The 25,199-nt window shown below is 37.1% G+C and overlaps 1 protein-coding gene across 1 annotated transcript in view; it reads left to right on the plus strand.

Annotated features, from left to right (window-relative positions):
* The window catches only part of PPP1R21 (protein phosphatase 1 regulatory subunit 21), a 61,961-nt gene that overhangs the window by 25,153 nt on the left and 11,609 nt on the right, over positions 1-25,199 (plus strand). The window contains exons 10-17 of the mRNA XM_037161229.2: positions 1,764-1,865; positions 1,953-2,041; positions 3,981-4,117; positions 8,224-8,316; positions 14,828-14,955; positions 18,105-18,257; positions 20,666-20,758; positions 23,319-23,561. Of these exons, the coding sequence (XP_037017124.2) occupies positions 1,764-1,865; positions 1,953-2,041; positions 3,981-4,117; positions 8,224-8,316; positions 14,828-14,955; positions 18,105-18,257; positions 20,666-20,758; positions 23,319-23,561 (1,038 nt within the window). The remainder of the gene's footprint in view (positions 1-1,763; positions 1,866-1,952; positions 2,042-3,980; positions 4,118-8,223; positions 8,317-14,827; positions 14,956-18,104; positions 18,258-20,665; positions 20,759-23,318; positions 23,562-25,199) is intronic.

The following is a 25,199-nucleotide window of genomic DNA, read 5'->3' on the forward strand; positions in this document are numbered from 1 at the left end:
GTTGAGGGATCTGGCCATAAATGTGCTCTAAGTGCCAGCCTGAAATGGGTCATGCCATTTTTCCTCCTTCCCTGGTTCTTCATCCCAGCTTGCTCCTGTGAATCACATGGTTTGAACTGTGTTACGTCCATGGATCCCCTAAGTGCACTTTACGTTAGTATAGCAAAGGCTTGGCCTCTGCAGTCAGACTTTCGGGGTTCCAGTCTAGCTCTGCTGCTTTCTGTGACTCCTTGGGCAATTTATTTAACCCTTCTGTGTTTCACTTTCCTCATCTTTCAAATGGTGGATATGAGTATCTACCTTACAGGCATGCATGTATATACAGAACTTAAATAATACATGTAAAGTACTAAGAACAGCATTTAATAAAGGTTAGCTGTCACCATCCTTATTATTATACCTTACACATAAGAAGCTTCAGTGGGTACTTGGTTTCATCACTTTTGGCGTGACTCCACAAGTCTATTGAAGTTCATAAAAATTTTGGGGTCTTTGAAATGCTCAATATCACTCTTGGGAAAAGCTATCAGAAGACCTGAAAAACAGTACTGTAGCATTTTAATATAATTATATTTTCTTTTATATTTTTGTAATATCAAAAATATTTTCTACTCAGTACTTACTGGTTCTTTGTCCATTATTGGAATTTTATCTTATAGAAAATTTTAATAATTTTTTTTATTGCTGTTCAAGTGTAGTTATCTCCATTTTCCCCCCAGCACACCAGCCGCCCCACCCACCCCCACCTCCCACCCTTGAACCTATCCCCTTTGGCTTTGTCCTTGCAATTTTATCTCAACTTGTCTGAAATATTTCAGTACTTTGAAAAATTTATACATTTCTCAATATTCTACCTTTGATGCCTTGGCCTATGGAAGGGCTTATGCGATTTTCTAGTAAGTCTGTAATATTGAAGGAGATTCAGGTGCCAGTTGTTGGAAGATGACCAGAGTGTTTAGACTTGTTTGTAGAACCTTAAAGTAGACGTTTACATCTGCAAGCTTAAAGTTCATCCTTGACAGCTTTAAAGATCAAAGGCCAAAGAGATTTAGGTGAATTGTCCAGGGCCATATGTTTGAGTAGTTGGTTGCAGGGCTAAGTGAATCACATTTCTGCAGAATGAGATCTTATATTTCTTTACTGAGACATCAAAATTTGAGCCATTACATAATACTTAGATAATTGAAGTATTTTATGAGTAAGAATTAACATTTCACTTACAAATTGTTTAAATGCCTGTAGGATTGTTTCTGAATCTATTCTTCTACTGAATTAATTCTTTATAAATGTTAAAGTATCAGTGACAGAAAGTTTTTATATCCTCTTTTTGATGATAAGTACATTCTTGGAATTTGTCACCCTGAATACTTTATACAGTAAAAATAAGACGCTGTCCTCAGTAAGACTTGTTTGAAAATGAAGCATGTAACACAAAAATATGTCACACAGTTTTGATTTTCAGCTTTTCTTTTTTTTAAAGCCGGGATACCTATGGAGAGAAGCAGGTGTTTAGGAAGGGTCTGCTGGTGCTGGGCTGTAATGCAGTACCTCCTGCCTGGTTGTTAACACCCCTCTTCTCCATCCTCTGTTTGTATTGAGATGGGGAGTGGGATAGTAGCTGGGACTCTTAGAGGGGAGCATCTCTGTATAAAGCCAAATTTCCCCCCAAAAATTCTCTAAAAGAATTGAGTCCATTTACCAATCAATATGTTGGCATTTGTTATTTTCCGGCGGTCTAACTAAATTCTTTCCCTCCTACTTAGTTCTCACAATACCTTCATGAAAATGCGTCCTATGTCCGCCCTCTTGAGGAAGGAATGCTTCACTTGTTTGACAGCATCACTGAAGACACTGTGACTGTCCTGGTAATTTTCTTCTGTTTTACTTCTGGGAGCAGGAGCTCCTCTTTGTCAAATAACACTGTTAACCTTGAAATTGTTTTTCTTTTCCAGGAGACAACTGTGAAATTGAAAACTTTCTCAGAGCATTTAACCTCTTACATATGTTTTCTTAGGAAGATTCTTCCTTATCAGTTAAAAAGGTACTTACACCCTAGGCCGGGGAGCTTGGGGAATTCTGGGGGGTCATCTGACCTGTGCTGGAGTTAATAAAACAGTGACATGGCCTGATCTGCCTGACTTTTCTGTACCACACCAGTTTGGACTGCTGTGAAGAAGGGACACCATGGCTTGGGCAGCATGAACTTGTATTTAAGAAAATAGAACTGTAGTTCTTCAGCTAGGATATTCTTTACTAATTCTATGCTATGATTATTACTATAAACACATAATGCTATATGAATCATTATATCCAGTGATTGTAAATGACATATTTATTGCAAGAAATATTTAAGTTTGGGGTATTTACTATTTTTTTGCAGTAAATATATGTATATCTAGGTGGCATTTATAATAATGTCTACATTTGGATCTATAATCTTTAGGTTTCTTTAAAATGGTATATTCTTATTAATAATTTATTTAAGTTACAAACTAAAAACTTTATTACTCTAGCCCTTATAGGATATGTCATTTAGTAACCTTAAATATTCCATCTTAAATATTTTTGGAAAGGCAAGTGAGAATAATTTATATAACTGGAAAGTTGATAATACTGCTTGAAACTTTGGTACTTATGGTCTAAGACTACTAAGACTTCTAGTTCTTCTAAATCTTTTCATATTCAGATTTAACCATAAAAAATACCAAACAATAATGGAACATAAGAAAAATAAGAACATACATGTATTATAGTATGTTACCAACTAAAGTTTAGAAAATATGTAAATTAATTACTTACAGGTTTTGAAAATATACAAGTAATTATAGTTGTAAGTTCTTATAAAACTAAGGTAGTAGGTTTTAGCTTTTCAAAAATATAAAATTTCATTGCCATCTTATTTTTTAATTCTAAGCTATTAAGATATTTCAGTAAGTTCTATGATTTATGCAGGGACATGAGGGAATTATGACTTAAACTAACACTAAAGTGAATATACCGTACTGATTTGGCTTACTTTTAAGAAGAATCTGTTTAAGAACCATTGCAGAATGGTATTTACTACTTGAAACAGTTATGTATTTTTATTTTCTCTTATTTTTCACTATGACATTTTTAGAAAGACTGGATAAGGCCTTTTTTGGCCTTAGATTTGGCCTTAGAAATATTCTAAGATTTCTGTTCTTAGAATATTCTGTCTCCTATGCTTTTCACCCTACCCCATCAGGTATTTGTGTTTATAGGCAATTTTATTGTCGTTGGTTTAAATACCAATTTAATTGACAAGATGACATGTTCTTTAGTAGTGAATGGACTTGCACTGAATGAAGCCGTATGCCATAAATAAAGTAGAAGACAAGTGTCAAGGTCAAAGAAGAGGATATGGTTATCACTCCTGTGTTAATCACTTCTCCAGTTGTGTTTAAAAGTATTTGATCACCTGCAACATTTTCTTTATGGCGTTGAGTCCACATGGATTTTTAAAAACCAATAATTGGGTTTTCCACAGTAACCATATAAAATTGAAAATGATACAATGTATTTTATGAATGTTAACCATTTACTTTTAGATTTGAGTCTATACATTGTTTTTTCCAATCTGTATGGCTTCTGCAACTTAACATACTAAGAAGAGTGCTTGATCCTTTCTGTTAGTTTCTATTTAATTAATTTTCTGTAGGACTTCAGTCCATGAAATATTTTCCTCCTGAAAAAATTTTTAAGAGGTGCATTTTTGCACTGCTCAGGATGACAAGATAATGGACACATGTCTTTATCTTTTCTCTATGTCGTCCTCTGTTACTCCAGGGACACTGCAACTAGCATGTGTATATCATGGTGTAAAATATGAAGCCTTATAAGTGAGATCAATTTTTTTTGGTCTGTCTTTGAATAAAGTTGTTTGTGGATTTAGATGGTTTTTTATAGCTAATTGAAAATTGTTCAGGATGCTCACTTTTTAAATGTCTGCCCATTCCTAGTTTAGAAGAAGAATGTGAGTCTTCTCTTTGTACATCTGCATTAAGAGCCAGGAATCTGGAGTTGTCTCAGGACATGAAAAAGATGACAGCTGTGTTTGAGAAGCTGCAGACTTACGTCAGCCTTCTCGCCTTGCCAAGTGAGTATGTTTGTTTTTCACTGTTCAACTTGAAAAACCTAGAGAACAAGAAGCTAGAGGAGGGAGATGGTTTAGCTTGGTTGAGTGATACCAGCTGAGGGTCTGGAGTCAGAAAAACTCAAAATTCAAATCTTCCAGCCCCTTACACATTCATGAACTTGGGCAAATAACCTTACTTTTCTATACCTGTTTTCTCATTTATGAAATGGAGGCCAATTTGATTATTAAGTTAAATTAAGAATGTATAATGTTAGACATTGAAGACATGCATTAAATATTAATTCCCTTTCATTTCTTTTTTTTTTTAATAGAGATGGGCAAAAACAGAGAAAAAGAATTGTAGTAACTTTCCAACAAGTAGCATCGGGGAGTAAAAATGCCATTCATTTCCCTTTGATCATAGTTCATAAAAGTATTTTCAAGGGATTGAATGAACCTCAGTTTAAATGATGTTTTTTAAAAAAATGCTGTGATTTTCCTGGTACTGGATTTTTTTGTAATATCTTTAATGTGATATAATTAACATACCATACAACTTATCTCTTTAAAGTGTACAGTTCAGTTGTTTGTAGTATATTCACAGATATGCACCCCATCACTACAACCAGTATTTTCATTGCCTCAGGAAGCAACCTGTGCGCTTCACCCTCTCACTTCCCCTCGTGCCCCTCCCAGCACTAAGCAGTAACTACTGTTTGTCTTTAGATTTGCCTCTTCGAAATGTTTTCTATTAATGAAATCATATGTAGTCCTCTGTGACTTCTTTCTTCTATGTCATGTAATGTTTTCAAGATTCATCAAAGTTGTAGCATGTATCAATATCTCATTTCTTTTTACTGAAGGAGAATATTTCATCATGTGGATATACCACTTTTATTTACCCATCAGTTGATGGATAGTTGCATTGTTTTCACCTTTTTGGCTCTTATTGATAATGGTGCTGTAGACATTTATGAACAACTTTTGACTGGACATGTTTTTCTACTTCTCTGGGGTATATACCTGGGAGTGGAATTACTGGATCATAATGGTAACTCTCTGTTTAACTGTTGGATGAACTGCCAGACTATTTTCTGAGGTGGCTGCATCATTTGCATTCCTACAGGCAACATATAATTTCTCCACATCCTTACCAATTCTTACCATTTGACTTTTTTATTTTAGCCATCTAGTGTTATCTGACTATTTGAAATGGTATCTTATTGTAGTTTTGATTCCCATTTCTCTTATTTCTGATACTGTCAAGCGTCTTTTCATGTCTTTATTGACCACTTGTATATATTCTTTGGAGACATGTCTATTCAGCTCTTTTCTCCATTTAGTTGTAAGCATTCTTCATATATCCTAGATACAAAGCCCTTATTGGATATATTATTTACAGTATTGTCTGCCATTTTGTGAGTTATTTTTTTATTTTCTTGAAAGAGTCCTTTGAAGCGTGAAAGGTTTTAATTTTGGTGAGGCCTATTGCTTTTGGTAAAGCAATAAAAAAGTTTATTTACTTTTTGTTGCTTATGCTTTTGGTATCATATCTAAGAATCTGTTGTCAAACCTGAGGTCATGAAGACTTAACTCCAGTTTGTTTAGAGTTTTATAGTTTTAGCTTTTACATTTACGTCTTTGGTTCAGGTAGAGTTACGTTTTGTATGTGGTGAGAGGTAGGGGTACAATTTAGCTTTTGCGTGTGGCCATCTGCTTGTGTCAGCACCATTCATTAAAAAGACTATTCTGTTCCTGTTTAATGGTCCTCACACCCTTGTTAAGACTCCTTTGACCATAGATGTACCAATTTATTTCTGGGCTAACCCATTGGTCTCTGCATCTATCATAAGCCAGCACCATACCGTCTTGATGACTGCCACTTCGTAGTAAGTTTTGAGATCAGGAAGTGAGAGGAGTCCTGCCTTGTTCTTTGTTTTCAAGATTGTCTTGGCTTTTGTGGGTCCCTTACAGTTCCATGTGAATTTTAAAATCAGCTTGTCAGTTTCTACAAAGAAGTTAACTGGGATTCTGATGGTGATTGAGTTGAATCTGTAGGTTACTTTGGGGAGTTTTTTGGGTTGTACTGTGTCTCTCCAAAAGATATCTGAAGTTCTAACCCCCAGTACTTGTGTGAGTAACCGTATTTGGAAATAGGATCTCTGCAGATGTACTCAAGATAAGGTGAGGTCTTAGTGGTTTAGGGAGAGTCCTCCCAGTCCAGTAACTTATGTCCTTTTAAGGAGAACTTTGAAGAAAGAGGGAGACACAGGGGAGAAAGTCCTGAGGAAAAAAGCAAGGATTGGAGTTATGCTACCACAAGTCAAGGAACATTTGGGGCCAGCAGAAGCTGGGGGAGACAAGGAAGGATTCCTCTCTAGAGCCTTTGGAGGGAGTGTGGTACTGTTAACACTGAGAGAGTAAATTTCTACTGTTTGAAACCAGTCCATTTGCAGTACTTGGTTACAGTAGCCCTAGGAAACTAATATGGGGTTGCCATCTTAACAATGTTGTTTTCTGATCAATGAACATGGTATGTTTTTTCCATTTAAGTAGCTCTTCTTTAATTTTTTAAACATAGTAGTTTTCAGAGTATAATTTTTGCACCAACATACAGAGTCATCCCAGGGAGGACAGTGGTTTTGATAGGACTCTCTTTCATTGTCTCCTTCTTCAGTCACACCCAGGTTTAAGCTCCCCCGATGCTGGCTGACAGCTCTCCTGTTTTCAACAATGCCTCGTGGGGCATAAATTGCTCCAGAGACTGATCTAATTAAATTTGGGCTCTTTAGTAGGAGTAGTTAGCTATAGACCTAGTATGTACCTAGCAGTTATAATTTTTGAGATAGTGTTTGAAATTTGTTCTGAACCCAGGAGGGCTCTTCTTAGCTGTCTCTTTCTCTTGTTCTCTCTGGTAAACCAACTAGTCTGCAGTTTAACTTACATCTTTAATGAATTACCAATTTCTTCTTAATTGCTTTTGCTAACAGCTTCATTTCTTGAGCATTTATCCTTGAACCCCTCCATACTCTTGCAAATTAAGTCACTTCCTTTCAGAAGAGATTTAGAGTTTTCTGTTTTAAGGCCTGCTTCTGACTTGGGCTAAATCTCTGAGCCATGGTTTTGGCACTAGGGGAAGGGACAGGGATGTCCTATTCTCAGAGTGACACCCCTGCACTTGGTAGCTGAGCACTTGGTAGAGGGTGTAGGGCAGCAGTCCCAGGTCTCCTTGACTTGCCTGTTTTGGCATGAAACTCCTGTTGCTGAGCTGGGCACTGGTGATCAGGGTCCCATATTCTCAGCAGCACTGCGCCCAGGTAGAGCCTCCATTTCATGAGTCCGGGCTGTGAAAGAAGGGAACCCCCATCTCTCAGTTTTGCTCAGCAGTAGGTACCTGGGGCCATGAGGAGAGCTGCAGTTCTCCAGCTTGGTGTTAGGGAGGGGGAGTCCTAGATTCTCAGCTGTGCCAGTGTGGAGTGGGGTTCCTACTTCATGAGCTGGTGGGGCCAGGGAGGGAGGGAGGCAGTGGGTCTTGGTTCACATACCATGGACTCACTGTTCTTACACATTATAGATTTTCTTGAGTAAATGTTTCCTCATTTGCTGTATGTTTCTAGGATCATTTCCTGAGTTTTGAATGGTTGCTTTTTAAATAATTTTCACCAGTTGTGCTGGAGTGCAGGTCTGTACAGCTAGCTTCTCATTTTATCATCCGGAAGTGGAACTCTGTGATGTTTAAATAATAGTGTTTTTAGTAATGCTTATCAAAAAATAGTGTGCAGGGAAAGAAAATGAAAAATGTGTTATATAGTAACAAGGTGAAAATTCACAAAGACTTTCATTTCCAAAAGAGTCATGAAAGATGTAATCCTGCTTAGCAATTTCATTTTGATTCTTAATCATTAAAAATATTTGTAGACATGGGAGATGGAGATCAGTTAGATGTGCCTGTGTTTATCACCATTTGTCTACATATGTCTGCAATGACTTTAAGGGCCACTGTTTTCAACATATCGCAAGTCGTGTTCATTCTTTGTCTTCCCAGAAGTAGAGGGAGATGGTGGGCTGTCATTTTTTCAGGTAAGTCTTCTGGGAGAAAGCTTAGGTTTGTGATTTTGGTTTCCTAGGTACGGAGCCAGATGGACTCCTTCGGACAAACTACAGTTCTGTCTTAACTAATGTTGGTGCTGCTCTGCATGGATTTCATGATGTCATGAAAGGTGAGGCTTGGAGAAGAACATAAATAAGCTTAAAACCTTCATCCTACTTTCTCAGATCTGCCTGAATGAGATTTAAACAAATACTGCCAAGGCTAATAGACCCCAGATAGAGGCGTAGTAGCATTTGGCTTCCATTGACGTGCATAGCTCACTGCCTTCTGCTTTTCCCATCTGCTTCATTTCTGAAGGTAGACAGAGTGCTGAAGAGAAATCCTTGTGCACAGTACTTTAGCCAAAAATGCATTACACTGACTTAAGGCAGGTATATGAATTTTATCAAACCAGACATGCTATTCAGAGGCATTTAGCAAAATACATTGCACTTGTTAGAGAGCCTAAGCACGAAGGAATTTTGAGGAAACCAGGGTTTAAAGTTCCCCGAAAGAATGCACTAACTTTCTACCAGCCTGTGCATTTTTATGTGTAAAGTCCCCATATCAAGTCTTATTTTGTTCAGCAGAACCTCAAGAAATGAATTTCTGTTTTTAAGCTTTGGTCAGTTTTCATTTGCTCGTGTGCTTCTAAGTCTGTAGTCTGCTGAAAAACCTTTCATATGCTTCTTATTCAGAGTCCAAAGCATTTTAAATCTGTAACTCTGTGTGACTTGTAGGTTTTTTTCTTCTTGCTGATCATTTTGAAGACTGTTGGGGGTAGGAAAAGGAGGAGAGGGAGGGAGCAATTATTAAGGACTATTGGAAATAGCCCAGGTGCCTAGATTATTCATTGTGGTGTTTAGTTAACATTTAGTGACCTGTTGCTAGTTTTACAGAAAATAATTTTTAAAAGCTTAGAATTGTGTTAGTATGCACAAGATGGGTGTGTGTGTAACCCTTTTATGGATTGGCATATAAGCTGTGACGCTGGGAATCGTTTCTAGTCTCAGCCGTGTTGTCCATATCACCTTACCATTCAGTTCGGAGAATGGTCCTTCCTGTGGCTTGTCTTCAATTATAAGGAACTTTAAAAGTCACCCTACTTCTGGAGCCAGCCCTGGTTGCAAGAAACAGAGCTTGACTAGACAGTCTTGGTGGCAGGTGACAGTAGTCAAGCCAACCCTGCAGAACCTAGTCTGGTTTGTAGAAAACCTAAGGGACTGGCCCCTTTTTCTTGTGCAGTTTTGATTTGGGGAGCTCAGATTTAGCTGTAGTCTTGTAGTCAAGAATTGTATTTAACCCGGAATTAGGCCACTGAAACTACAAGTGGCTCTGCTAGAGTTTTTTTGGTTTTGTTTTCTAAATTTTCCTAAGCTGATATTGTGATTTATTCCTGCTAGTAACTTCCTCCAGCATTCCTGTAAATGAGGGACTGTAACAGTGGAAGGTAGCTGTCCAATGAGAAGGGTCTAAAAGCTTTATTTACATTAAAACATCTTGATTTTATTTATATTTCTATTTTAATTAATCTCATTTAAAAGGTTTTCTAAATATGCTTTTTTTCATATATTACATAAAAGAGAAGATGCCAGGTGGTCCAAATCCAAGAATGTTACTGTGATTATTTGGCATAAGCTGATAGAGATTATGGGAGGATCAGAGGCTCCCTAAGACCCCTTTGTGCCTCCATTTATTTCTGTCCTTGGAAATGAACATAATATAAAGAGAGAATATTGGGAAACAGGAAGAATCATTGGCAGGATTATGGGGTCCTGTTGTTAGGTTTACAGTTCAAATCTCTTTACCTCGCTTGGAAGACTGTTGTACATCTCTCATGAAAACTCATGGTGAGCATTAACTGGCATTAAGAGAAGCTTTGTGTTTAAGAGAACTCTTGTTTTTCAGTCCTCTTCCCTTCCTGCTTTGCCCTGAGTAATTGCTTGATCCAAGTTGGAAGGAAAAAAGGCAGGCAGGTTGGCTGGTTGGTCTTGGTGTAAAAAGAGATAGGGATTTATTAAAAGGTATATCTTATGTGGATTTAAAATAGTGATTACCCTTATAACAAGGGCCATTCTAAGTGAGAATTGTTGATCTTTAGTCTCAGGTCTAAGCAGGTAGTCTCATAGGAAACAAAAGAAAAAGAAATCTGTGGCCTAAGTCACATGTTTTCTTTGTTCTTTTGGAAGTAAAATATAATGTCAAGGAACACCCTAAATATTTAAAATATTTAAACTGAATAAGGAGTAAACAATTGGATTGGGAGAATTATTGTCATACTGTAGGAGCATTGGTCCCGTAGAAGCCACATAGGTGTTCCTAGTATTGTTTGTCTTTAACAAGTATCTCAATCACCTGCCTATCAACCAGGATTGCCTACCAGCCAAGGTATATTACAGCACTGTGGATTTCCTATAAAATATTAATTGGAACTTACTGTGGTGTATAGAAAGAAAATGTCTGTGTTAGAGGTTAGCAAGTTCAGTATCCAGAAGCTTTTTGGCATTCCAGTAGAAGTTTTACTCACTTGGATATCTTATGACTATATAGAAAATAATTGTTTATTTTAAAAAATATGTTGAACATAATAATAATTTACCAGTTAGTTGGTTCTTTTATTGTGACAACTGTACCATAGTGACATAAAATGTTAACAGTAGGGAAAACTGGCTGTAACTTTTCTCTAAATCTTAAGCTATATTAAATGAGGGAGATTCTCTAGGATGGCAGCCTGGGTAAACACGCCATACCTCCTAATGCAATCACATCAAAATTACAACTAAACTATACAACAACCATCTCTCAGAACCACCAGAAATTGAGCTAAATAGCACTCCCATGGCTACAGAATTAAAGAAGAAAGCACATCCATCCAGACTGGTAATATGGGTGAAGACGCAGAGGTGCTGAAGGGGATGGTCCCACACCCATGTGTGGTAGATCAAAATTGGGAGGGATATCTTGGGAGTAAGGGGCCCCATCCACACACTAGGCCCTGCAGCCCAGGGTTCCAGTGCCAGGAAGTTAAGTCCGCATAACTTCTGGCTGTAAAAATCATCAGGGATTGAGTTGGTGGACAAAACTGCTGGATTTCCTAGTAGTTCCTCTTAAGGGGCCCACTCACAGACAGATTCACTCTGAGCTCCAGCACTGGGGAAGCAGCATAAAAGGCACTAGTGGCATATGGGATGGAACTGAAACATTTAGTGTCAGAGTGAGAGCTGGGGGACAGCTTTCTCCCAGACAGAACTGCTGGCAGAGGCCATGGTTTCTTTTTTGAGCCCTCCTCTCCATAGCAGCAGAGCAGTGGGTACCATATCTGAAACTCTGTCAACCTGGCTTGCACTGTTTGCCCACCATGGTGATTCTGTGAGGCTCCGCCCAACTAACGGGCCCACTCAAGCTGTTAACAGTGGCTTTTCCATACGAATGGGTTGTCTTGGCTCATGCTTCATATCTTCCTAAATCCTCTCAAACAAGCAGCAGCTGGCTTCAGTGGGCCCCCCCATACCTCTTGCTAAGTGGTCCCAGGCCTGGCACTAGGAGCAGCTGGCTTTGGATAATAGTCTCACCATGCTTGGGTACCTCTACACCTAGCACAAGTAGCAGACATCTGCAGATCACTTTATAGCTTATGTCAAGTGGCCCCAGATAGAATACAAGCAGTGACTGACCTTGGCCTGCACCCCGTGGGAAACTCCAGAACCTGCACACCCAGTGGACAGCTATAGACCACATCAGAGCACCACTACTCAGCAGCCTCCACAGGCAGTGCCCTGTGGATTGAGTGGGCATCAGAGCCCTGCTGAAGTGGAGCAGGCCCAACACAGCTGATCCTTCATGGAGGGCAGAGATTGGTGGTCAGTAGTCATAGCCAGTCCTTGCAATTGACTGGCCTGGGTAAATTCCTTCCACTGACCTGCCAAAAGCAAAGAAGTCTCAACTACAAGAGGAGGGTGTACTCAGCCCACATGGTGGGCACACCTTGAGTACCCAGCTTGGATGATAGGGGAGGCTGTGCCACTGGACCCTACAGGACACCTACTACATTAGGCCAAGGTACCAAAATAGAGTCATAGCAGCTCTACCTAATACATAGAAACAAACACAGGGAGGCTGCCAAAATGAGGAGAAAAAGAGATATGGCTCAAATGAAAGGTCAGAACAAAACTCCAGAAAAAGAACTGAACAAAATTGTGATAAGCAATCTATCAGATGCAGAGTTCTAAAGGATGGTTATAAGGATGCTCAAGGAACATAGTGAGGACCTCAACAGCATAAAAAGATCCAGACAGAAAAAAAGGATACACTTATGAAATAAAGGACAATTTACAGGAAATTAACAGCAGAGTAGGCTAAACCAGAATCAAGTAAATGATTTGGAACATAAGGAAGCAAAAAATCACCAATCAGAACAAGAAGAAGAAAAAAGAATCCCCCCCCCCCCAAATGAGGGTAGTATAAACAGCCTGTGGTATAACTTCAAGAGGTCCAACATTCACATCATAGGGGTATTGGAAGGAGAAGATAAAAAGTAAGAAGTTGGAAACCTGTTTGAAAGAATAATGAAAGATTTCCTTAATTTGGTGAAGGAAATAGACATACAAATTTAGGAAGCATGTAGAGTCCCAAACAAGATGGATGCGAAGAGGCCCACTCCAAGACACATCCTAATTAAAATGCCAAAGGTTAAGGAGAGAATCTTAAAAGCAGCAAGAGAAGAGCAGTTAGTTACTTACTAGGGAGTTCCCATAAGACTGTCAGCTGATTTCTCAAAACAAACTTAGCAGACTAGAAGGAATTTGCCAGAAATATTCAAAGTGATGAAAAGCAAGGACTTACAACCAAGATTACTCTACCCAGAAAAGCTCATATTTAGAATAAAAGGAGAGATAAAGAGCTTCCCAGACAAGAAAAAAACAAAAGGAGGTCATCATCACTAAAACATTATTATAGGAAATGTTAAAGGAACTTATTTAAAAGATCAAAACTATGAACAATAAAATGGCAATAAATACATTTTTATCAATAATTGAATCTAAAAAAAGCAAACAAGGAAAACAAACAAGCATGGATGCAGTTAGTGATGTTTGCTAGGGGAAGGAGGTCTGGGGCATGAATGAAAAGGCGAAGGGATTAAGGAAGTACTAATTGGTAGTTGCAGAATAGTCATGAGGATGTAAAGTATGGTATCGGAAAGGGAGCAGGCAAAGAACTTGTATGTATGACCCATGGACATAAACAAAGCAGGGGATTACCAGAGGGAGTGGGGAGTGCTGGGTGTAGGGGGGCAAAGGGAAAAATTGGGACAACTGTAATACCATTGCCAATAAAATATAATTTAAAAATAAAAAACTATAAAATTAAAAATCTATATAAGTACACGTGCACATAAAATATTTTTAGCAATAATGTTATTCATAAAATTTACAGTAATTGTATTAAAATATGCTCATACCAGGTTAAATCTTAAATACCATTTTTTTCTAAATAGTCTTGTTTCCTCTTAATTATTCACTGTCTAAATTTAACTAAATTTCCCCTGGCTGGTGTAGCTCAGTGGATTGAGGGCAGTCTTGCAAACCAAAGGGTTGCCAGTTTGAGTCCCAGTCAGGGCACATGCATAGATTTCAGGCCAGTTCCCCAGTTAGGGGCACATGAGGCAACCACACATTGATATTCCTCTCCCACTCTTTCTCCTTCCCATCCCCCCTCTCTAAAAATAAATAAATAAAATATTTTTAAAAAATTAACTAAATTTCTTGATTCTTAGTCAGTGAAATTCTCTGCCTATACGTCTGCTATGAAAGTTAATTTTCATGTGTTATTTATTTTGAGCATTATTGGTAATGATAATGCTGTATAACAAAAGTATTCTAAAAAATTCAAAGGAAGCTGTATGGTAAACATTTTGTTACTTAAAATATAATTATTCTTGTAAATCAGAGACTTAATAATTCCCCCAAGACCAAGACCAATAAAATTATTTTATTTCTCCAAGACACAGAAAACCCCAAGCTTAGCTGTTTGGCAGTTTCACCTACTGTAGCTTGTCTTGACGTGTTTATATCTCAGCCTCTGTTCTATGCATTTCTAACCCCATACCCTGGTTGTACTATATTCTTAGACTGGAGGCAGTAGCACCTGAAGCCAGACACTGGAACACCCAATCCTTGTTTGGCTGTGTAGACATCTCTCATTGTTACTAGCTAACTAGCTAAGAGCCCATGAGGACTGTGGGACATTTTGCCTCTGTTGGCTGCTCTGTTCCAACGTCATAGTTTGCTTATATAAGTGCAAGATAAATTCTCATTTGTGCCTACTGGATTATCAAATTAGGGTTTTTAACTGGTAAATACTGGTCAGGGTTACTTACCTGACACTAGATTAAGGGCTAACATTTAAATGAGGAACTGCAAGCTGGTGGCTGTAATAGAGGCACCAGATGGTGTTAAGTGACCCTCACTTCTCTATTCTTTCCATGTGTATTGTGACCTAATTGATATGCAGCACAATCCTGATATTTAGGACCATTTTTTTGAGTAAATTTGTAAGAATAGATATGAAAAGGTAATAGGCTGGTTATTTATATGCCACTTGTGTATAGATAGTAATGAGTTTTCATTCAATTGCTTTTACAGATATTTCCAAACATTATAGTCAAAAAGCTACAATAGAACATGAACTTCCAATAGCAACACAGAAGCTCATAACGACGAATGACTGTATCTTGTCATCAGTAGTAGCATTAACAAATGGAGCAGGAAAGGTAATTTTTCTCTGGTTTATATTGACATTAAATTTAGTTTTGAAATATGCTCCTTTCCCCCCTTCCTTGAATGATACAGGAAAATTGATTTGTAAAAGGATATTGGAATATCAGGCTTTTTGTAAAGTAAAGTTGTCTCCTTTTTCCTTCTCCCTGCCCAATATTTAAAACGATATGGTAGTTGTTGCAAAGTATTTGTGATGAGTAAGTGGAGTGCTCAGCTCTTACATTTTCATGAGTTATCTGATGATTTGAAGATTTTAGATGATCTCAATATACACCCCTGTGTATATCAAAGGTCTGCTATTACAAATTACGATACATAAAAAGAAAAAAATCTTCTGTTAATATTTTGTTTTATACCCTCCAAGTTTTTTTGTTTGTTTTGGAAATATTTGTGGTAATACTGCCTGTGTGGTTTTGTACCTTAACAAGAACTTCTAAAGTGCCTTCAACATACGTCTTTTCATTGAACTCAATATCAGATAATGGTCATTTGGATCATTAAGTACTTAATTATTATTATAAAATGACAAAAGTGAAGTTTCTTTAAAACTCATTTTATCTTGGATATCTAGTTTCAGCAGAAGTCACATTCTAAGAAAGTATGTTCATTTGGCTGTCATCAACACCTTTACAGATTAAGATTTCTATGAGAATTACCTATATGTATAAAGCTGAAAGGACTATATTCAGGACTTTATTTCAACAGCCTCAACGCAATTTCGCAAGGAAATGCTAATTTCTATCATGTTTATATACCATTATTCTTTGACAGGTTGACTATAATAGAAGTTTTTTCCAGTAGTTTAAGTTAATCAGAAATGATCATAGATTATGTCAAATATTCAGTGTCATCTTTCCCAGACTCAGACGAGGCTGGCCTTTGTGTCAGTTTGCTATAGTGTGGGGATGTTTTTGTCAGGTTCTGTCCGGAGACCTGTGTCTACAGGATTCTTTAGCCAGAAGACCACGCCCACTGCTCCCACTAATGCTTTTATCTACAGGCGTGCTGGAAGCTTTCTGTGGATAATTCTAACTTTGATTCAATTAAGACATTCCAGAAAAAGAGAATGTTTGCATTTTACCAGACTCTCTGCATTTGCCACTTTTAATGAGAACTGTGGGATATTAAATACCTATATATTCACAGTTTATTTTTTATTAGCTTTGCAGGGAACCTTGAAATGTTATTTAAAAAAAGGTATTTGATCTTTAGTCTGAATTTTTTACAAATGGTTTTTAAATAAAATAAGTATCTGAACTAATGGTAGCTAGTTCAGACACTAGCTGTGGTAGCTTAATACTTAGTTAATATGTCTTGATTAAAATAAATTTTTTTGTTTGTAATTTTAAGAAACTCAGTTGGAAAGTGTAATATGCACATGAAAGAACATTTGGGAAAGGCAGAGGCATATTAGAAAGAGGAAAGAAAACGAACCTCACTGTGTACTAACACGGCCTAAATGCAAACACTGGGTATGTGATTGTCCATGTCATTTACGAGGGACATGTGGCTCAAGAGTTGTAGGGTCCTCACTTTTTTGAATACTCCCTAACAATTTTGTTTGACAAAGTAAAGTATTAATGAAAATAAGATTTTCAGACCACTAGCAATTAATTGGCTACTTTTTGAGCAATTTTTGCCAGTGTAGAATACTCTGTTCCATGTCACATTTTTTACTTTTCAAAATAAGATACTCTTTAAGGCCTCCAAGACTTTACTTTTTCTGGCTAAGTACTTTCTTAGACATTTTTCTTTATACTACCATTTCATATATCACTGTAGTTTACAAATAATGGCTCTGCAAAGTTACAGTTAAGGATCTTGTGGCTGCTCATGTAGATTTAATAAAGGTTAAATCAGAAAGTGACAAGGGTCTACTTAATTTTCAGTCTTTTCTATTATCAGGTTGGCCAAAAAGTTCATTACCTTGTTTCCATAAAATAAAATACACATTTTTCATTTTCATGCATAACTTTATTGATTGGGATATTTTGAGTGTGTTGGCTATCTCTTGCTATTGGCTTCTGGTGGGTAGAGGCCAAGGATGCTGCTAACCATCATCCAATGAATAATCCAGTCCCACAGCAAACACTTATTTGGCTAAAATGTCAGTAGTACCAAGAAACTTTGCAAACCACTTTTGACACATTCCATCAGTCACTGCACCTTCTCCATACACTGCACAAATCTTTTTTTGCTTTTCAGTTGCATTTTTACCTTTCTTGAAGTACTAAAGCATAATACAGCAAAAACGTTACATATCTTTTTCCATTTTCAATATTAATATGGCTGCACAAAAATTCACCAATTTTGATAATTTTTTAAAAATATTTTATTTCTTTTTTTTATTTTTAGAGAGAGGGGAAGGGAGGGAGAAAGAGAGAGAGAAACATCAATGCATGGTTGCCTCTCAATGTGCCCCCACTGGGGACCGGGCCCGCAACCCAGGCATATGCCCTGGCTGGGAAGTGAACTGCGACCCTTTGGTTCACAGCCCGTGCTCAATCCACTCAGCTATACCAGCCAGGGCAATTTTGATAATTTTTTAAAATGCACACTGATATGACAGCTGTCACAATACACTGTGACAGAATTGTTCTGAATGAAGTTGAAGACAACCAAGCACTACTAGAGCCATTGTACAGAAAAAATATAACGGACTTTTGGCCAGTCCAATATATTTGTGACATACATATTGAGCTTTATGGAATTAAATTTAAGTAGAGATTGCATATTCAAGATGCCTGTGGCATGTCTTATGTTGGAATTTGAAACATTTAAAGTTCAAATGGACTATATAGCCCAAATATGTGTATTTTGAGAGTAATGGCAGAATTAATGAGGTCCATAGGTCATGAACATCATCTAAGAATATCCTGAATAAATAGTTTTTGTTTTCAGGAAGAATAATAATTGTCTAAATTAAGACCTGTCAGAAGTGTAGTGTCAATATTCATACTAGTATTGTCTCTTTATTATAAATCATTGCCCAGGCATTCTCAAAGAAATGTGGGCTTTTGGGCAGGTGCTGAAATTTCATTTCCATTCTAGCATCTTTAACTTTGCTTTAAAAGCTATTACATACATATATTAGATGTATTATTGGAAAACAAAATCTGTCTTCTTGTCACACTTCATTTAGATTGCATCTTTCTTCAGCAACAATGTGGACTACTTCATTGCCTCACTGAGCTATGGGCCTAAGGCAGCAAGTGGATTCATTAGCCCTCTTTCAGCCGAATGCATGTTACAGTACAAGAAAAAAGCCGTTGCCTATATGAAGGCTTTGAGAAAGGTTTGTGAGCTTCTGTTCACTTTTAAGTCAGAGGACAAACCAGGAATAATTCAGAAAATGGCAAGAGTTTTTCCACAATTATTCTTATTTAGGTTGTACCCAATTTTGAGGCATAGGTGATCGGTGGGTGTTGGGGTTCTTTGGGGAGGAGGTAATAGAGACCCAAACCTCACCTGACATATGATGATAGATGCATAGCTCATGTTGGACTCCTGTCCCTGGCACCTGGGAAACTGTTTAGGGTGAGGCAGCCAGGCAGCCAATAAGTGTCAAGCTTTAGAAAATCATTAACATGTAGAAACAGAAAAATAATTGGAACACATTCATAATTTTTATGTGAATGTAGTAAGAATACACAATCATTGCAAAAAGAAACCAGAAGATGAAGGAGACAGTTATGGTCACCCCCAATCCTACCACCCAAAGTCAGCTACTCTTAACTTTATTAGAGTATCTCTACATACAAAAAAACTTTAATGCATGTATGCACACAGACACACATGCTGTATGAAAGCATTGTGTTTGGAAAAATATAGTGTTTTAGAATCTTTTTTCCTCATAAAACAGTGTGGATATCTTTATATATCAAAAGATGTGTATCTGGAAATATAAATTATTCTTTTAATGCCTTTATAGTATTTAATTTTATAAATGTGTAAAAATTTAATTAACTAGCCTACTTCTAGTGGATTTTTAGGTGGTTTCTTATTTCCCACTGTTATGTGCAATACTACAGGGGGTACTTTTGCACATGCAACTCTATGCATTTGTTTTTACCTTTCCCTCTATTTCTTTTTAAATTTTACTTATACGTAAATACATTCTCATATTACATTAGGACATTACAGGTAAATTACAGTCTGTAATTCTCGTTCTGCTCCAGAGGTAACTATATAGTTATCAGTTTGGTGTATAACCGTCCAGACTATTTTGAAGCATTTATATGCATCTGTATAAACCTATAGACAATGTACAATATATAGAATTTTCTCTTTTTGAACATAAGTGCATGTTTTATTGTGCAACGTCCTTTTTAGATTTAAAATGTTGTAGACATGTGTCTGTATCTTTACACATGGTGGCCACTATATTCCTTTTAAATAAGGCATAGAAGTCTATAATGTGGGCGATCCATGGTTCATTTAGGTGTTCCCTTCTTGGTGGTCATTTAGGTTGATTCCATTTTTTTACTGTTGGAATACTGCAGTGGATAGTTTTACAAATGCCTCCTTGGGCATGTCTATGGAATACCAAGAAGTGGAATGTGCTGGGTCATGTGGTTTGCATATTTTAAATTTCAATATTTACTGCCAAATTGCCCTTACAATTGCTATACTGTTTTACACTTCTAGGAATATATAAGGCTACTTATCTCCCTGTATTTGTCTAATTGTTTTAAGATATCTTTAAGATTAATTCCTTAAAAAGGAATTGCTGGCTCAAAGTCTTATGAGTATTTCATATTTTGACATATTTTCATATTTTGAAATACTTTAGGAGGGTTGCCTATTTATAGTTTACTATTAATAGAAGTGTAAATTTAACCCATAAATTTAATATTTGTCAGCCTCAGACAAGAGGCTTCTTACATTATTTTAATTTGCATTTCTTTGCTTATTATTGAAGTGGAACATCCTTTCTTAAAGTTATCATGAATATCTATTCTGTCAAATTGCCTGTTTAAAGCATTTATCTGTTTTTAAATAAATGTTTTTAAATAGAGTTGAAAGCACTCTCTACATTAAAGATTTAAATGTCTTACTTATATTGTATTTCCCCTCAATTTGCTGTAGTAATATTCGAAAACAGAAGTTTTAATTTTTATATCATCACACCAGTGTTTTCCTTAATGGTGGTGATTCTCAGGGAGATCGTAGAAAGTTGAGGCACTCCCTAAAATTGTAGACATGGTCGCATATTTTTTGGTCTAAATTTTTGGCTCGAGATTTTTAATCCATCTTGAAATTACTTATTCTAATAAAAGGTATAAAAATAGGAATATAAGTACTTATTTTCCTAAGTTATTAGCTGGTTGTTCTTGTACCATTTATCCGGAGAAAGGCTACCTTTCTCTGTTGACTGAAAAAGGCAACATTGTCACATAATATATTTTTTTATGTGCTTTTGTCTGTTTCTAGAGTTTCTATCCTGTTTCTTTATCTCTTGTTTTGGCGCAGGTCAATGTGGTTTTAATTAGTGTAGCTTGTAACTTGGATGACAAGTTCATCTTCATTATTTTTCTTTTTTTATGAAAAGAAGTTTCTTTTCAAATGTATTAAAGGAAATAGTCTGTTTTGGCATACCCCAGATTTATTATCAGGCTCCATTTAGCATTCTAATTTGTATTGTAGAATATCAGGAAGATGATGTGATCGTTTTCTTTAGTTTTTATGATGCCTTCCCCACAGCCCCTCCCGGAGTCTGTGCCTTACGAAGAAGCTCTGGCGAACCGCCGCGTGCTGCTCAGCTCTACTGAAAGCCGAGAAGGCCTCGCACAACAGGTATGGGCGCCTGGAAAGTCACACTTGTTAAAGAGCATAAATGTTGAACGCCCTGGAAAAGGTTTTTAACATCCGTAGGTGATTTAAAGGCTATATAAATAAACACGTAAAGTTAATTGTTTAATACATGCTGAAAAGCACCATAAGATAATTCATTTTGAAAAGCATTTCTTTGTACTCTAAATTTAAAGTCCTCTTGATTCAATTGGTGTTATAATTGCCAGTGACATAATATCAACACATTTTGGCCTTGATGATTAATTCTTTCTTTGGGCACTAGATTTCAATGTCTGGAATAACAAGGCCAGGGGAAAGGGGGTAGAGACTCAATTATTTTATGAGCAGGAATAAAACAATTTTAATATTCAATTGGTTGTTCAATTTGAGGCAGGAGGTAGGAGGTACGTTTATATAAGTTGGTACAAATGGATACCAGTTTGGCTGTTGTCAGAGATGTGTCCACTTTAACACTGGCTTGCTTTCAGTGTTGGGAATGTTTGTTTTAAAGACAACACAAATGCATTAATCTGAGATAATATTTTGTCTGTGCTGACCGTATTTTCACTGGACACACACACAATTACTTATCGTTTCATTATTAGTATGCTCTGATGTTGGAACTAAAAATTTCATCCACAGAATAATTTCTGAAAAATGGAATTCCTAAGACAAATAATAAAATGTGGAATATCTAAAAAAAATGATTTGGGATATATTTAATGCGAAGAAAGTAAGGCTCAAAGAACTGAAGCAGCTTTTACCCAGAATAGCTAGTAAGTGGCAGAACTGTCTGGCTTCAGAGCTATTGCTTTTCCCACCCTGCCATTGATCAGCTGCAGCCCAGTCTGATAAATACTCTGGGTCTCACTTCCTGCCTCTCTGAAGTGAGGATAATATCTTCCTTTCAAGGTCTGGGAAGGATTAATTGAGCCAATGGGAGGCAGTGTGACATAGTGAAAAGACTCAGATTTGTGAGCTAGACCGATGGGGTCCCAAATCCTGGCTCTGCCGTTTGTTAGCTTAGCAGGTGGTTTAGCTGCTGGGAGCTTTCGTTCTCTCTGAGAAATGCTAACTGCGGGACTGTTAGGAGTCCTCGGTGGGGTAATGGGGGGAAGTGCCAGCAAGAGTGCCCAGTGCTCGGGGACTGCTCAACCGTGGTAGCTGGTAAAGCATTTGGAATTCACTGTAAGATTTTATTTTATGTCTTTCATAGGCTTTTATTGGTCCTGAGAATTAGCTTTTTAAACTTTTAATTGAAGGGGAATGTACTTAAAGAAAAGTATATAAATCATTAATATATGATATCCCAGTGAATTAATGTAGCCAGTTACTAGGACCCAGAAGCCTTCCCTTTGCCTCTCAGTTGCTATTGTCGTCTCCCCCAAAGAAAACCATTATCCTGCATTCACACCAGAGATTAGGCTTGTTGCCTGATACTAAACTTTTTATAAAATGAGATTATGTAGTGCAATGCTCTTTCAGGTCTGGCTTCTTTCACTCAACATGGTATTTGTAATCTTCACCTGTGTTATATATAGTTGTAATCTGTTCATTTTCATTGCTGTTGACTGTTTTATTGTGTGAATATATATTAATTATTCTTACTGCTTATGAATATTTGGGCTGTTTTAAGTGTTTGGCTATCATACATGTCTTTTGGTAAACATGCATGCATTTCTATTGGTTATATACCTGGAAGGGAAATTATTGGATCATAGGATATTATATGTTCAATTTTAAAAGTTCCTCCCAAAGTTTTTCAGTGTTTGTTCCAAATTCCCCTCCTCTCAGCATTGCACTGTGATTAGTACGGTTATTCCACAAACATGCCCACCTTTGTATTTTCTATCTTTTTTTTCCATTACAGTTTATATTTAGTAGTATTCTGTATTAGTTTCAAATGTATCTCATAGTGGTTAGATAATCATATACTTTATAAAGTGGTCCCCTGGTATCTCAAGTACCCACCTGGCTCCATACATAGTTACTACAATATTACTGACTATATTCCTTATGCTGTAATTTACGTCTCTGTGGTTATTCTGTAACTGTCAATTTGTACTTCTTAATCCCTTCACTTTAAAAAAAAATGTAGTCATTTGGGTGATTTTGAATTGCTTTTCCTTGATAAAAGGTAACATTGGGCACCTTCTTTTTTATGTTTATAATCTTGTTCAAGTGTCTATTCAAGCCTTTTTTTCTTTTATCTATTTCTCTGTTGAGTGTGTCTTTTTCTTGATTTGTAGAATGCTTTAATATGTTCTGGATATTAGTCCACTATTAGATACATGTTTGTTCTTCCACTTTTTGGCCTTCCTTTTTATTCTCTTAATGATACCTTTCGATGAATAGATATTTTATTTTACTGTAACTCAATTTCTTAACTTTTGGATGTCCTTTTTGCATCCCATTATATAAATTGTTCCCTATTCCATGGTCAGGCTTTTTTGTTTTTGCCTCTGTGAAGTAGTTTTGCTTTACATTCTGTAAAGTATTATTTTGGCCACTAAGTTTTACCTTCATCATCCTCTGAGGTGCAAAACTCTCTGTTGCTTTCAAGGTTCAGCAGAGTTTGGAGAAGATTTCTAAACTGGAGCAGGAAAAAGAACATTGGATGTTAGAAGCACAATTAGCCAAAATCAAGCTGGAGAAAGAAAACCAGCGAATTGCAGATAAGCTGAAGAGTACAAGCAGTGGGCAGGCGGTGGGGCCGGCCCAGGAGAATGCCTCCGCGGTGAATGCTTCAGGCCAGGAAGAAGCCTCAGCTAGGGCCGCGCTGGAGCCAGTTCATAGCACCAGTCTGGTGAGTGCCGTCTTTTTTTAATGTCAATGGCAAGGATCTAACCTAATGTTGGTTAGGTTGACTAGCTATATAAACATGTCAGTTTATAATAGGAATAATCTGCGTGCTTTAGAAAAAGCAAGTTGGTAAGTGGATGATGCCTTCTTCCAAAAGCATCTCCATTAAATTTCCTTTGATTTTACCTGAGACTTTCTCATGGCGAGGGCTGTGTTCCTGGAAAAGATATAGGAAGTCAAACTTAAGATGATTCTGTTTTTCCATAGAAACATTTATAAAATGGAATTATATTTCTGCCCAAAGGCTAAATGCCTAGGACTTTATAGAAATGGCCACAAATACAATTTAAACCAATTACCTGGTATGTTTCTAGACATTGTAAAGCTTTATGGCATACATTTAACACAAAGATCCATCATGTTAATTTTATTTCATAAGGCAGGAGACTGGCAGGTTGTCTTGCAACTTTATATTTAACTGCATTGATTTAGAAAATGAAGAACCATCTCTTTTGGAGGTATAGAATTCAAAGTTACTTTGAGAGAAGTTTTCTGATTATACTGTTCTGCCTAATGTTTTGCCTAAAATAGAAAATTTAGTAAAAGAGAAATCAGGAAGGGGGAAAAAACCCTTCACAATCAGAAAGGTCTCATTAACGGCATTTTTATAAGCATTTCTTAAGGAACTTGAGGAGAGCCATAGTTCTTCTTGAAGTCCTTGTCCGAAGGTGTGTGACTCCATCCCATAGCTCACTGATGCTGTTGAAGAACAAGTCGTGGTCCTTCTCACATTTACCTTGCATATGATTCGGAGTATGCCTAATAGTAAAATATGTAACTCAACTTATTTTCAAAATGTATACTGACCTCATTGCTCCTTAACAATATCAGAAACTTGAATTATTGTTAAATTTTCCTAGGTCTGATCATGTTATTATGATTATTTAGGAGAATAAATTAATTTTGGGGAGCTAAATGCCAAAGTACAGTCGTACCTCAGTACTTGTTGGCCTCAGAACTCGTCAAACCCTGTACTTGTCACATTTTGGCGAGAAGAAAATGTTTTGGCACTTAGTACCTGCTCAGGACTCGAGACACCTGCTAGAACTCGTATGAGTCATGACGCTGCCCCTCAAGAGGAAATGCTTGCTTGGTACTTGCAATGAGTTCAGAATGAATTAACGACAAGTACTGAGGTACCACTGTTCTTAGGGTCAGGTATCATAATGTCTGTAGTTTACTTTCAGATTGTTCAGAATAAATTTATACATAGAGATAAATAAAGAAAATATAAAATGTTCATTGAGTATAGGTGGTGGCTGTACAGATGTTTTTAATACTTTTCCCCCAACTTTATGTATATTTGAAATTTTTTATTATAAAATATGAGGGAGAGAAAAAGAAAAGTTTTATAGAAAGGCAAAAGACATAATGAAACTTCTCAGCGTTTGGACCCGAATGGATGCCATGCTCACAGAAGAATCCCATGGCGAGCCCTGCACAGAGTGCTGCGGGATCACAGAGGTCTCTGGAGGCTCGGGAGCACATCACAGGGAGGTGGCCTGAGTGCGCTGCAGAGTGAGCAGGGGCCCGAGGCAGGAGGAGAGTGCTTGATGGAGAAGGCGCTCGCCACAGAGCCCTC

Source organism: Artibeus jamaicensis, unplaced genomic scaffold (assembly GCF_021234435.1).
Source record: "Artibeus jamaicensis isolate MK-2021 breed Jamaican fruit bat unplaced genomic scaffold, CSHL_Jam_final contig_465, whole genome shotgun sequence".
NCBI lineage: Eukaryota > Metazoa > Chordata > Mammalia > Chiroptera > Phyllostomidae > Artibeus > Artibeus jamaicensis.